At 38.5% G+C, this 14,379-nt stretch overlaps 1 protein-coding gene across 1 annotated transcript in view; it reads left to right on the top strand.

The window, feature by feature from the left end:
• The window catches only part of AFG1L (AFG1 like ATPase), a 221,276-nt gene that overhangs the window by 48,200 nt on the left and 158,697 nt on the right, over positions 1-14,379 (top strand). The window contains exons 3-5 of the mRNA XM_010382494.2: positions 4,309-4,360; positions 12,997-13,098; positions 14,035-14,165. Coding sequence (XP_010380796.1) covers positions 4,309-4,360; positions 12,997-13,098; positions 14,035-14,165 — 285 coding nt within the window. The remainder of the gene's footprint in view (positions 1-4,308; positions 4,361-12,996; positions 13,099-14,034; positions 14,166-14,379) is intronic.

Below are 14,379 nucleotides of genomic sequence, written 5' to 3'. Positions count from 1 at the left end.
TATTAGAAAACTGAAATTTTTATTAGGAGGAAATTAGCTTGTTTCCCCAAGTAAAAATAAGTGGTGTATATAATATTGTTTAGATAGACTATGTCTATGTCTAATGATTCTTGTTAGGAGGGTATCCATTTTGTTGATCAATTTGCTTATATTAAAATCTCCATCTTAAACAGTATTCATGTGATACGAGGTATTTGTGATCTTAGATGTTTGAGGATCTTTTCTTTGGCACAGCAGTATCTCTTTGTCATCTTCTAAATGTTACTATAAAATATAATACAACATAACAGATTATATATGTAATATAGAATGTGGTATTTGCTAAAGTGCTCTTTCTAAAATATATTGAGTTGAGAGTGAAAAATAGAAGAGACATCCATGAGTGCAAATTTTTCTCTCTTTTTATTTTTTATTTTTTTGAGATGGAGTCTTGCTGTGTCGCCCAGGCTGGAGTGCAATGGTGCGATCTTGGCTCACTGCAACGTCTGCCTCCCGGGTTCAAGCAATTATCCTGCCTCAGCCTCCTGAGTAGCCTGCTACCATGCCTGGCTAATTTTTGTATTTTTAGTAGAGACGGGGTTTCACCATGTTGGCCACTGGTTTTGAACTACCGACCTCAAGTGATCCGTCCACCTGGGCCTCCCAAAGTGCTAGGATTACAGGTGTGAGACACCACACCTGGCCAACTTTTTTGTTTTTTTTTTTAGCAGCATTCAGCTCTCTCCATGCAATGTTCCCCTGCGCCACCCCCCCATCTTTCTTCATTTCTTTTCCCTGAACTTCATTTATTCACCCTATCTTGATTTTAAGTATTAGAATAGGTCTTAAAACTATTCCCACAAAATTTATTGTGAAGAATTATGAATTGCTATGACACTCTCAGTTGCCTATACAAAATGCTGCTTTCAAAAAATTTCACATACATAGAATATACTTAGAGATTATTAGGTTTTATGCAAGTTTTCCAATTTGAAGCTGTTCTAAAATTAAGAGCATAATGCTTTTTCTGGCACTTGAAAATAGAATAACCAGTGCATGATAATGGTTCATATAAGAAACAAAAAACCAAGAAAAATTAAGAAGTTTTGGCAGGAGTAGAAAACTGTTTTGAGTGGAGATTTAAGAATAGATGGGGAGTTAACATGCAGAGAGATACTAGGAAGCCATCCAGATTGCAGAGTCAAAGCAAAGAAGATCCTTTTGTCTGGCCTAGACCGTGAGTGAGGTCTAGAAGGCACAAGCTACATTTAATAGAGAAAGAAAGCAAAAAGGAACAGGAAAACAAGAGAGGTTTCTGAGGCAGGTTGGAATGAACCCATAAATTATAAAACAAAAGCAGGCCAGGTATGATGGCTCATGTTTGCAATCCTAGCGCTTTGGGAGGCCTAGGCAGCAGTTTAAGACCAGACTGAGCAACATAGTGAGACCCTATCTCTACAGGATAGTTTGTTTGTTTGTGTTTTGAGATGGAGTCTTGTTCTGTTGCCCAGGCTGGGTGCAGTGGTGCGATCTTGGCTCACTGCAGCCTCTGCCTCCTGGTTCAAGCGATTCTCCCACCTCAGCCTCCCAAGTAGCTGAGATTACAGGCATGCACCACAACGCCCAACTGATTTTTGTATTTTCAGAAGAGACAGGGTTTGACCATGTTGGCCTGATTGGTCTTGAACTCCTGACCTCAAGTGGTCTGCCTGCCTTGGCCTCCCAAAGTGCTAGGATTACAGGCATGAGCCATTGCACCCAGCCTACAAGAGAGTTTTTTAAAAATAAAATTTAGCTGGATGTAGTGGTATCTGCCTGCCCCAGCTACTTAGGAGGCTGAGGCAAGAGGATTGCTTAAGTCCAGGAGTTCGAGGCCTGAGTGACAGAGTGAGACCCTGTCTCTAAAATAAATAAAATAAAATAAGACAAAACCAAAAGCATTATGGATGAAACCCTGAAAGCTAGGTTTTGAGAATGTTCTCTGCCGAATTATTGACCACTCTGGTTGATGCTAAGTGGCATAATCTTCACTTTTTTCTGTTTTACTCTCCCTTTCTGAACTCACTCCACCCTATCATACCTTGTTGTTTGCACAGGTGTTTAGGAACTGCTGCAGAGTTTGAAGGTTACTCTTCTAAGTGTAACAAAATTAAAGATGGTTATTTGGGTTAATAATAGCATTAGGTAAGAGAAGTTCCATTTTGCTTCATCTCCAGAGCCCTTCAGTTTCCAGTTTTGCTCTGGACCTGACTGCTTTCCTGACCTGCAGTGCCACTGTGGTCCTAGAAGCAGGCCTCCCTCTGACAAACTTTTTTCCCTCCCAGGAGCCCTCTACATTTCCCAGAGCCTATGTTTTCTTCTTGCTGAGTGGGAAGTTTTTTTCATACCCTGAATGTATGAAAGGACAATTTTCCATTTTCACACTTGATGAATAGATTGGATGGATTAGTAGGAAATCATTTTTCCTCAATGGAAACAATTTCTTTTTTGTAAAGATGGTGTCTTGCTTTGTTGCCCAGGCTAGTCTCAAACTCCTGGGCTCAAGCAATCCTAACGCCTCAGCCTCCCAAACATCATTTATTGAAGAGACAATTTCTTTTTCCCACTATGCTTTATATGGTTTTAGTAGCTTCTCTTATTTTTCCTCAGTATATTATTATGTTGACTTCACTTTTATTTTTATTAATTGATTGTGATTGAGTGAGACAGTGTCTCGTTCTGTTGCTCATGCTGGAGTGCCGTGGTGTGATCTTGATTCACTGCAGTCTCCACCTCGGCTCAAGCAATCCTTCCACCTCAGCCTCCCAAGTAGCTGGGACTATAGGAGTACACCACCATGCCCGGCTGATTTCTGTATTTTTTTGTAGAGATGGGGTTTTGCTATGTTGCCTAGCCTGGTCTCAAAACTCCTGAGCTCAAACAATGTGCCCACCTTGGCCTCCCGAAATACTGGGATTACAGGTGTGAGCCACCGTGCCCGGCCCACTTTTATTTTTGAGGTTTTTTTTTTTTGGATGTCTAGAAGGCACATTTGCTCTGAGTTTATTCCCCTCTGTATATTTGTTCTGGTCTCTGACTTTTATCTTGGAAGTTTCTTCCAAATATCTATTGACCATTGGTACTAACAAGCTGATTGAAGCTCCAGCTTGAGAGGTTTGGTGACTGGTGTGCTTTATTTACCAGAAGGTAATCTGGTAGGGATCTAGGTCTTTCTTTGGGAGAAGCTTAACCAACATAAGTGCCTTTGGGCCTTTTTGTCTGGAGATCATTCAGTTTCTCCAGAAAAATTCTTCTACTCTACTCATTAATTGCTGAGAATGAGCCTAGCTGCCATTGTTTGGGGAGCCCATCTGGGAAAGAAGGGAAAGACTCCATGGATGGTAAATCGTAGAGGGGATGTACATTCAAGTTGTGTGACTGTGAACCCCTCGCTGTGGGCTACTATGGTTATTGCCTCCTGTATTGAATCCTAAGAGGGGCTTCACAGCATTTTTTTCCAATTTTCTTTTGTGGTAAATACACACATAAGATTTACCATCTCTCATGTTTTAAGAGTACAGTTCAGTAGTATTAAATACATTTGTAATGTCATGCAACCATCACTGCCATTTATCTCCAGAACTCCTTTCATCTTGTAAAACTGAAACTCTGAACCCATTAAACAATAATTTCCCATTCCTTCCTCCCTCCAGCCCCTGGTAACCCCTTTTTCTAATTTTTTCTAATTGAGATGGGGTCTTGCTCTGTTGTCCAGGCTGCAGTACAGTGGTGTGAACACAGCTCACTGTAGCCTTGACCTCCTGGGTTCAAGCAGTCCTCCAACTTCAGTCCCCTGAGTAACTGGGACCACAGGCACATGCCTCCACATCTGGCTAATTATTTTTAACTACTTGCAGAGATGAGGTCTCCCTATATTTTCCAGGCTGGTCTTGAACTCTTGGGCTCAAGTGATCCTCCTACCTCAGCCTCCCAGAGTGCTCAGATTATAGGTGTGAGCCACAGCGCCTGACTTCTACTTTCTGTCTCTTTAATTTTTCGCTGTTCTAAGTACCTCATGTAAGTGGAGTGATAGTATTTGTCTTTTTGTGACTGGTTTATGTCACCTAGCATAATGTCCTCAATGTTCATTCATGTATATGTTAGAGTTTTTTCTCTTTTTAAGGCTGCATAATATTTCAGTTTTATACATTTTTATATCAAGTTTTTTCTTGCTTATTGTATATAATAGTCCCTCTTGGTTGTGTATATAGGACAGTTAGGAAGACTATGTATATGATTATATTTAATTATTTGCATGGTAGAGATTTATAATTTGTTCTTAATTTGCAGCTTTTTTCAAGGAGCAAACCTCCCAGGGGCCTGTATGTTTATGGAGATGTTGGTAAGTGTGTTAAAATAAGTTTTGGGTGGGCAAAACAGAAAGTTTCTCAGCTTTTGCTCAGGGATAATTTCTATTTCTATCCCTATTACCAGCAAGGGAATAGGATGAGGCAGGGTAAGGCAGGGAGAAAAGAAAGGGGATAGAGGGTAGTATCTCAGCTTTTACTTTACTTCTCTTAGGATACAGCTATAGTCTAGGGCAGAATTAGTCACCATGTTAGGGTGCAAACATTATTTAATGTATAATGTAATTAATCTCAGGGAAGGAAATCATCTACAGATAGGTTATTAGACAAATCAGGATTCCATGACTCATTAACTCAGCTTAATACTTTTTAAAAAAATAAGCTGTTCTTTTTTACTTTTAATTTCCGCTAATATTTCTAGTCATAACCTAAGCACTAAGATGAATAATTTAGTCATTATTACCTTTAATGTAGTTGATAGTAGATACTCTTAATGCATAAGTGGTAACATTTCCTTGGTCTCCCAGTTCTAGACATTGGGCAGAAAGACTCACATTTTGATGGAAATCTTCTGAGTCGTCACTTCTTTCCAGGTTTTCCTAATCATGTAGTGTCTTGCTTATGAAGTCTTCCCTGACCTCATTCTTACTGAAATATTCTGTTTTGTGGTTTCTATTTTCTTCAAACAAACCCTTTTCTCTTAGTCTTAAACCTCTCCTTGGCCACCCTCAGTCACTGATATCATAAAGGGGTTTCTACTTGGCTTTATTGCCTCCTTGCTTTCAATTATTTCTTTGATGTCTTTTTTAATTTTTTAATTTTATTTTTTTCTAATCCCTCAGTTTACTGTCAATCAATTATTTCTTCTACTGGCATACTGAAAACTCACATTCACATGTAACGAGGTCAGTTTTGTACTAGACTAATATTCACACTCTAGGCTCCCCTATAGCCACAACACATTTGCGTTATGAGGGAGTAATGGCAGGGAATATTATCTTAGTAACATTTTTAGGAAAAGAAAAAAAGGGCATTGAATAAGTAGTTTTTTTGTTTGTTTGTTTGTTTGTTTTTGAGACGGAGTCTCCCTCTGTCACCCAGGCTGGTGCGGTGGCACGATCTCGGCTCACTGCAAGCTCCGCCTCCCGGCTCACTGCAAGTTCACGCCATTTTCCTGCCTCAGCCTCCCAAGTAGCTGGGACTACAGGTGCCTGCCACCACACCCAGCTAATTTTTTGTGTTTTTAGTAGAGATGGAGTTTCACTGTGTTAGCCAGGATGGTCTCGATCTCCTGACCTCGTGATCCGCCCTCCTCAGCCTTCCAAAGTGCTGGGATTACAGGCGTGAGCCATGGCGCCTGGCCGAATAAGTAGTTTTAATGCCTTAAAGATAAAACTGTTCCTTTCTAAACTGTTCCTTCTTTTTCTAATTTGTTTACTGATGCCTTGCATTGAATATCCGTTTTATATTTCCAGATTTAGCTAATCTAATAAAAGAGAATAATTTAGTTCACAAAAGTGAACATTAGAGATTGCCCCTTAAAATTCCTTAAGTTCTTGAAATTACAGAAAAGAAGCTCAAACTATTCTTTTTCTTAGTTCATTGGCTAATTGGTACTTTTGAGACCAATGTATACTTCTTATTTAGAAAGCAATTTATAATAGACACTTGATCAATTTTATGTTCCTGCACCTTTGGGCACCATTAATGATTCTCATCCTGTTGTCAGGGCTCATTCTCTGCCTCCTGAGAACATTTACTTCCAGTACCTTCACTTTCATATTAAGTCATTGCTAAAATCAACAACTTTGTTCCTCCTGTTACTTTAACCAGCTGACCATAAATGGAGATGGTTGATAAAGCACAACTGCTTCCACTTCTGTAAAAGGACTGTTTTTTTAAACGCTATGAATGTTGTTGGATTTTAATTTAGAAAATACAGCCATATGGTAACTAACTGAAGGGAAGCACATTACAAGTTATTCATCTGAGTGTTTGAAATCAATAGAAAAGATGTGATAGTATGGGATGTTCATATAGTTTGGGTGTGTGGCAACCTTTGTTTGGAAACATCCTTATAGTATAGAGAGGGGAAGAGAAAGGAATTCTGAAATGGGAAGTGAGATGAACATTTTGGTGGCTATAATAAGTTTAGTTCAGACCACTTATAAAATAGGTAATCTGCCAGGCATGATGGCTCATACCTGTAATCCCAGCACTTTGGGAGCCCGAGGTGGGTGGATTGCTTGAGCCCAGGAGTTCAAGACCAGCCTGGGCAACATGTCAAAACTCTGTCTCCACAAAAAATACAAAAATTAGCCTGACATGGTGGCATGTACCTATAGTCCCAACTACTCGAGAGGCTGAGGTGGAAGGATCACTTGAGCCTGGGAGGTCAAGGCTGCAGTGAGCCATGATTATGCCACTGCACTCCAGTCTGGGCAACAGAGTGAGACCCCCATCTCAAAAATGAAATAAAATAGGTAATAAAAGATAAAGTTTTTATTTGGGGGGCTCTCTGGGAGAATAGCCTCAAAATGCCACCATAAGCTCTTATTCTTTATTCTTTTCCTTCTTTGGACTTGGGAAACAGGTACTAACTTTTAAGAAGGCTGGGCATGGTGGCTCATGCCTGTAATATCAGCACTTTGGGAGGCTGAGGTAGGATAATTGCTTAAGACCAGAAGTTTGAGACTAGCCTGGACAACAAGGTGAGACCCCGTCTCTACAAAAAATTAAAAAATTAGCTGAGCATGGTGGTGTGTGCCTGTAGTTCCAGCTACTCAGTAGGATGCGGTGGGAGGATCACTTGAGCCTGGGAGATCAAGGTTGCAGCGAGTTGAGATTATAGCACTGCACTCCAGCCTGGGCTACGGAGTGAGGCCCTATCTTAAAAATAAATAAATAAATAAATTGGGCTAGGTGCGGTGGCCCACGCCTATAATCCCAGCAACTTTGGGAGGCTGAGCGGGGCGGATCATTGAGGTCAGGAGTTTCAGACCAGCCTGGCCAAAATGGCAAAACCCTGTCTCTACTAAAAATACAAAAATTAGCCTGGCGTGGTGGTGGGTGCCTGTAGTCACAGCTACTCAGGAGGCTGAGGCAGAAGAATTGCTTGAACCCGGGAGGTAGAGGTTACAGTGAGCCGAGATCACACCACTGCACTCCAGCGTGGGCAACACAGCAAGACTGTCTCAAAATAAATAAATACATACATGAATAAATAAAATAAAATAAAAATAAATAAACATGCTTGAGCTCAGGAGTTCGAGACCAGCCTGGGCAACATAGTGAGACCTCATTTCTTATTTTTTTTTTTAAGAAAAATGTAAATAAATAATTTGTAAGGAGACTTCACGGGATAGAGAATAGCTACCTGGTAACACTCCCTTCCCACTTTTCATTCTTGCACTCTATTTGGGCTTTGTCCTGCTCACTTCACCCCTTTCTTCACAGATGTGTTGAGAGGATTGACCCAGATGGAACCTAAATCCTGGAAACTGCAGTAGGGTTGATGTATGAGTTGGAGGGATTATTATCATGGTTCAATCTTGAAATGAATTATTTTTGTTGTAAAATGTTTATCACATCTCATATAGAAGCCCAAAGCTGTGGTAGTAGTATTTTGTGGCTTCATTCATACCCAACAGCTGACTTTCTCACAACAGAGCCTCAATTCTTGACCAGCCGACTACAGTGGTGATGGCGGGGTTAATGAATTCTCTGGTACACTAGAAGAGAATAAAAGTATGTTTTGCTTATCAGCCCCTTTTCTGCTGCCTCCTCGTTTCACCTCACCTGTTTCACATTGACACAGATTCTAATTTCACCAGTTGAAAGGTAGGCTGGTTTTAAGGTTAGGAGTTAGGAAGCATAGTTCTCCCTGGCTTGGATGCAGGGATACATGTGCCTACTACACACCTCAGCTGTATTATAGAACCTATTGCTTCTGTGCTACAAACCTGTACAGCATGTTACTGTATTGAATATTGTAGGCAGTTGTAACACTATGGTATTTGTTTATTTAAACATATCTAAACAGAGAAGGTGCAGTAATAGTACAGTATAATAGATAAAATATGGGATGCCTGTTTGACTATGAATGGACTGGAAGTTGCTCTGAATGAGTCAGTGAGTGAGTGGTCAGTGGATGTGAAGGCTGAGGACATTTCTGTATACTACTTTATACAAGATGTTATCAGTGCTGTGTACTTGAGCTACATGAAATTTATAAAAAAAAAATTAATTGTGCTTCCATGTTAGGATAGCTATGACATCACTAAGTGATAGAAATTTTTCAGCTTCTTCATAATCTTTTGGAACCACCATTGGCTATGTGGTCCATTGTTGACCAAAATGTCATTATATGTGTTACTGTTTATAGAAATGCAGTTGATTTTTTGATGACCTTGTATCCTATGGTCTTGCTAAATTTAATTATTAACTCTAGTGGTGATTTGGTAGATTCTTTAGGATTTTTTTTGTGTATATACAATTAGGTTATCTGCCAATAAAGACAATTTTGCTTTTTTAAATTTTTATGCATTTTATTTATTTTTGCTGCCTCCTTGCACCAGCTAGGACTCCCAGTACAATGTTGAATAGAAGTAGTGAGTGTAGACATCCTTTTCTGTGTCAAATTGGAGGGGAGAAGTGTTCAGTCTTTTACAAATAAGCATATTAACTGTATGTTTTAAAAAATATATTCAATCGTTTTTATTATGGTAAAACACATAACATAAAATTTTCCTTTTTAAACATTTCTAACGTATAATTCAGTATCATTAAATCTGTTCACATTGTTGTACAACTATTACCACCATCCATTTTCAGAACATGAGTGTAGACATCCTTGCCTTTGTCAAATTGTAGGGGAGAAGTGTTTAGTCTTTTACCATTAAGCATATTAACTATAGGTTTTAAAAAATGTATTAAATTGTTTTTATTATGGTAAAACACATTACATAAAATTTACCCTTGTAAACATTTTCAGTGCATAATTCAGTAGTATTACGTCTGTTCATATTGTTGTACAACTATTACCACCATCCATCTTCAGAACATTTTTATCTTCCCAAACTGAAACTCTGTGTCCATTAAACCACAACTTCCTATTCTACCTCTCTCCCACATTTTCCACATCCCACCCTCTGACTCCCCTGGCCTGGCAACCACCATTCTACTTTCTGTCTTTATGAATTTGATTATTCTTCAGTACCTTATATAAATGGAATCATACAATATTTTTCCTTTTGGGACTGGATTATTTTACTTAGCAAAATATCTTCAAGATTCATCCATATTATTACACACTGCATATGAGTTGGATTCCTTTTTAAGGCTGAATAATATACTTGGTATTCATGGGGGATTGGTTTCAGGATCCCCTTGGATACCAAAATTTGAGAATACTCAAGTCCTGTATGTAAAATGGTGTAGCATTTGCATATAAACTTTGCGTGTTGTCCTGTATACTTTAAATCCTCTAGATTACTTATAGCAATGTAAGTGGTACATAAATGCTATAATAGTTGTTATACTGTATTGTTTTTTGTTTATATTATGATGATAGGATGATTATTACTATTTTGAAGCAGAATCTCGCTCTGTCACCCAGGTCCTGAAGTGTGGTGGTGTGATCTCAGCACACTGCATCCTCTACCTTCTGGGCTGAAGTGATCATCCTGCCTCAGCTTTTTGAGTAGCTGGGACTACAGGCATGCACCACAATGCCCAGCTAATTTTTATATTTTTTTGTAGAGAAGGGATTTTGCCATGTCACCCAGGCTGGTCTCAATCTCCTGGACTCAAATAATCTGCCTGCCTTGGACTCCCAAATTGCTGGGATTATAGGTGTAAGCCAATCCACCTGTTCCTTATTTTTTATTTTAAAAATAATTTTGATCCACTGTTGGTTGAATCTGGGGATGTGGAAACTAGATACAGAGGGCCAACTGTATCATTTTATGTATATACCACTTTTTGTTTATCCATTCATCCATTAATGGATGTTTGGGTTGTTCCATCTTTTGACTATTGTGAATAATTCTGCTGTGAATATTGAGGTGTAAGTATTTGTTTGAATCCCTACTTTCAGTTGTTTTGTGCATATACTCAGAAGTGGAATTGCTGGATCCTATGGTCACACATGTTTAGTTATTTATTTTTTTGGACACAAAGTCTCTCTCTGTTGCCCAGGCTGGAGTGCAGTAGCACGATCATAGCTCACTGCAACCTTGAACTCCTGGGGTCAAGCAATCCTCCCATTTCAGCCTCCGAGTAGCTGGGACTACAGGCATGCACCACCAAACATGGCTAATATTTTAAATTTTTAGTAGAGATGAGATCTTGCTATGTTGCCTAGGCTGGTCTTCTTGAACTCCTAGTCTCAAGCAATTCTCCCTCCTAGGCCTCCTAAAGTGCTGAAATTATAGGCGTGAACCACTGCACTTAGCCTGTGTTTAATTTTTTGAAGAACTGTCATACTGTTTTCCACAGTGACAGTACCATTGTTATTCTCACTAGCAATGCACAGGTTCCAATTTTTATACATCCTTGCTAACACTTGTTATTTTCTATTCCTTTTTTTTAAAAAATAGTCGTTCTAATGTAAGTAAAGTGGTATCTTTACCTACATTAGTTTTGATTTGCTTTACCCTAATGATTAATTAATATATTTTTAGTTAGATAATTCATGACTTTATTCTGAATCTATAAGTATACTACACTGCGTGCAGCAGAATTTGAAACTTTGTTAACTTTTCTGGGTAAATATAATTATTTAAAATCTACTGCTAATCACTATATCAAGAGATACCGTACTGAATATTTTTGCAATGAATGACTTTCCATCAAAATGACTTCTTCATAAAAAAATGTTTGGTGGATTGCTTTTTCATATACAAAAGCACTCTGACATTCAAATGGCATGGGCCCGGTGTCATCTTGTGGCATGGAGGAAACCCAAAAGATAAGATTTAGATCTTCTTACTTTCTGAAGTGCCTTTGGATTCTATTAATTGCAAAGGAATTACTAGACAGGAAGTAATCTTGTGGTGGTGGGAGACGAGGAAGTAGGGAGGATGTGAGACTGGACCAGCATGTGCTGGTCTGGCTTACTGAGGAATGCCAGGTACAAACTGAACTTGGGCCACTGAACCGAATGCCCTAGGCTTTCTGAGAGGGGATAAGACATTTTTATGCTACCTGCATTAAATTCTCAGGCTGTTGGATATTCAGTTACAGTAGTTTCCCCTTATTCATAGAGGATAGTTCCAGTGGATGCCTGTAACCTCACATAGTACTGAACCCTATGTTTTTGTTTTTGTTTTTTTTTAAGATGGAGTCTCTCTCTTGTCGCCCAGGTTGGAGTGCAGAGGCACCATCTCACTGCAACCTCCGCCTCCCAGGTTCAAGCTATTCTCCTGCCTCAGCCTCCTGAGTAGCTGGGATTACAGGCGCTCACCACCATGCTTGGCTAATTTTCGTACTTTTAGTAGAGACAGGGTTTTGTCATGTTGGCCAGGCTGGTCTCGAACTCCTGACCTTATGTGATCTGCCCATCTTGGCCTCCCAAAGTGCTGGGATTACAGGCATGAGCCACCGTGCCCAGCTTATATACTATGTTTTTAACAGAGAAGGCCACTAAGTGACCAATGGGAGGGTAGTGAATACAGTGTGGATATGCCAGACAAAGGGATGATTTATGTCCTGGGTGGAATGGAACGGGATGGCACGAGGTCTCTTCATGCTACTCAGGAGAGCTGCATAATTTAATTCTTAAGGATTGTTTAATTTTGGAGTTTTCCATTTAATATCTTTAGACTATGATTGTGGGCCTTGAGTAACTGAATTCTCAGATAAGAGTGTTCTACTCTACTAATGCGATTGTAGTCATTAAAAGTTTTAGTGTTGAAAATTAGATAATTTAATTATAAGGATTGACTGTATCAGAATTTCCTCAAGTAGGTTTTATTTTGAGAGATCTATATTCTCAGCTTTTAAAAAATGGAAGTGTTAAAATTGGCAATTCTCTAGCTCTAATCTACATATATGATTCATGTTCAATATTTATGTTAGATACTCATCTTTATATTTCATCTTTCTTCTCTTTTCTTTCTTCTTTTTTTTTTTGAGTTGGGGGTCTTGCTATGTTTCCCAGGCTGGTCTTGAATTCTTGGGCTCAGACAATCCTCCCATCCTGGCCTCCCAAAGTGCTGGGATTATAGGCGTGAGCCACCATGCCCAGCCTCTTCTCTTATTTTTCATTTTTGAATTTTCCCGTAGTGCCTAAAACAGTTCCTCATGCATAGTAATGACCCAATAAATTTTTAATTAATTATTTTATTTATGCTAGTGTCTTTTGGAAGAGAAGACTGTAAATCTTGCCAGTTTATGAACATAGTTTTCAGGGGGAAATAGCCCCTGTAATGTTAAGTAATTGTTGTATTTCCTATAAACAGGATTTTAACAGAAAAGAGTAATATCAGCATTTTATTTTTAGCTAGTTTAACATACAAAGTAAGCTCCCCCTTCTAAAGAAGTGACATAGTCTTCAGCTTCCCGGTGGAAGAGTATGGTTTCATTATCTCAAAGCTAATGAACAATCATTACAGCAATCAGTACGTACTATTTAATAGTATTCTTATTTTTTTGTTTGTTTGTTTTTAAGGTACAGGAAAAACAATGGTGATGGACATGTTTTATGCTTATGTGGAAATGAAGAGGAAAAAACGAGTTCATTTTCATGGTTTCATGCTAGATGTGCACAAAAGTAAGCAATGATCTGAAAGAAGTGATTTTTTTCAGTGGGGAAACACTACAGAATGGTTTTCTTCATTGAATGAACATATACTCTTTTTAAAAATTAGATTTTTGCTTGCAGTAAGATTTTATTTGGTTCCATTTGTTTTGTGCTATGTTGAAACAGTCAGTAATGTGTCCAGAATTGGTCCTTAAGACTAATTTAATACTTTCAAATCAGAGAACAGAGATTGCTATATGAAGCTCAGGCATTTTCTGTTTCTACTAAGGGCCAATAAAAAAAGTTAAAAATGCACCTGTTTAAATAAGTGATTCTTGATTAGGTCCTTTACTCTGTATTACCTTAGCATGTAGGCATTCAGTTTGAGTACGCATGTAAGCTTTATTGCTTTCCTAGTGGTCTTATGTTATTCCAGTTTTGCATGATTTGTTTACCAGTTGCACTGTAACCTCCCCAGAGCAGGAATCATGTGTTTTTTTCCGCTAATACTTGCAGCATTTAGTACACACATAATGAATGAAGTGGACTGGCCTTAGTGTATTAGGCTAGAGATGAGGACACATTCTGATTGCATATGTTAGACGTAATATGTACTACTTGGGCAGGATCATATCCTCTACTCTCATCCCTGAAATACACGACTAAGGTGGATGTATTGATGCATCTAGTCACTTGTCTATTACCTTGTAATTTCTGAAATGATTGAAGAGTAGAAATGGAATGACTTTGAAGTTTCCTTACAACTATAAGAACACAATAATATTTGAACAACTTATTTTGAAGTACAGAAAATGCAAACAATTTCAATGATCAAATTTGATTTTACATGAAATTTAAACTTAATTTTATGTCCATACTAAAGTTTCATTTAGAGATTTTAAAAGTGTTATAATTGTCTAAAATACACTAATGTATTTCATCTGTGTTTAATTTCATTCGTTTAAGGAATACATCGCCTTAAACAGAGTTTGCCAAAAAGGAAACCAGGATTCATGGCTAAATCATATGACCCAATAGCTCCTATAGCTGAAGAAATCAGTGAAGAAGCATGTCTCCTATGTTTCGATGAATTTCAGGTAAAGTAGAGATTTTTCATAGATATAGAATGTTATACTGAATGGGGTATGAAGATTTAAATTTTGCTCTTGCTTTTATCATTGTTTTATAAGGTGATTTGACACATTATCTCTTTAGTTGCTTCAGTTTTACTATCTCGTTCAGGAGCTGGCAAATCACAACCTTCACAGCTGCACAGGGCAAATCTGACCTGCCTGTTTTTTTATGGTTAGT

Source organism: Rhinopithecus roxellana, chromosome 4, assembly GCF_007565055.1.
Source record: "Rhinopithecus roxellana isolate Shanxi Qingling chromosome 4, ASM756505v1, whole genome shotgun sequence".
Lineage (NCBI taxonomy): Eukaryota > Metazoa > Chordata > Mammalia > Primates > Cercopithecidae > Rhinopithecus > Rhinopithecus roxellana.
Note: the sequence above shows the minus strand (reverse complement) of the source record. Positions and strands in the feature narration are given on the sequence as shown.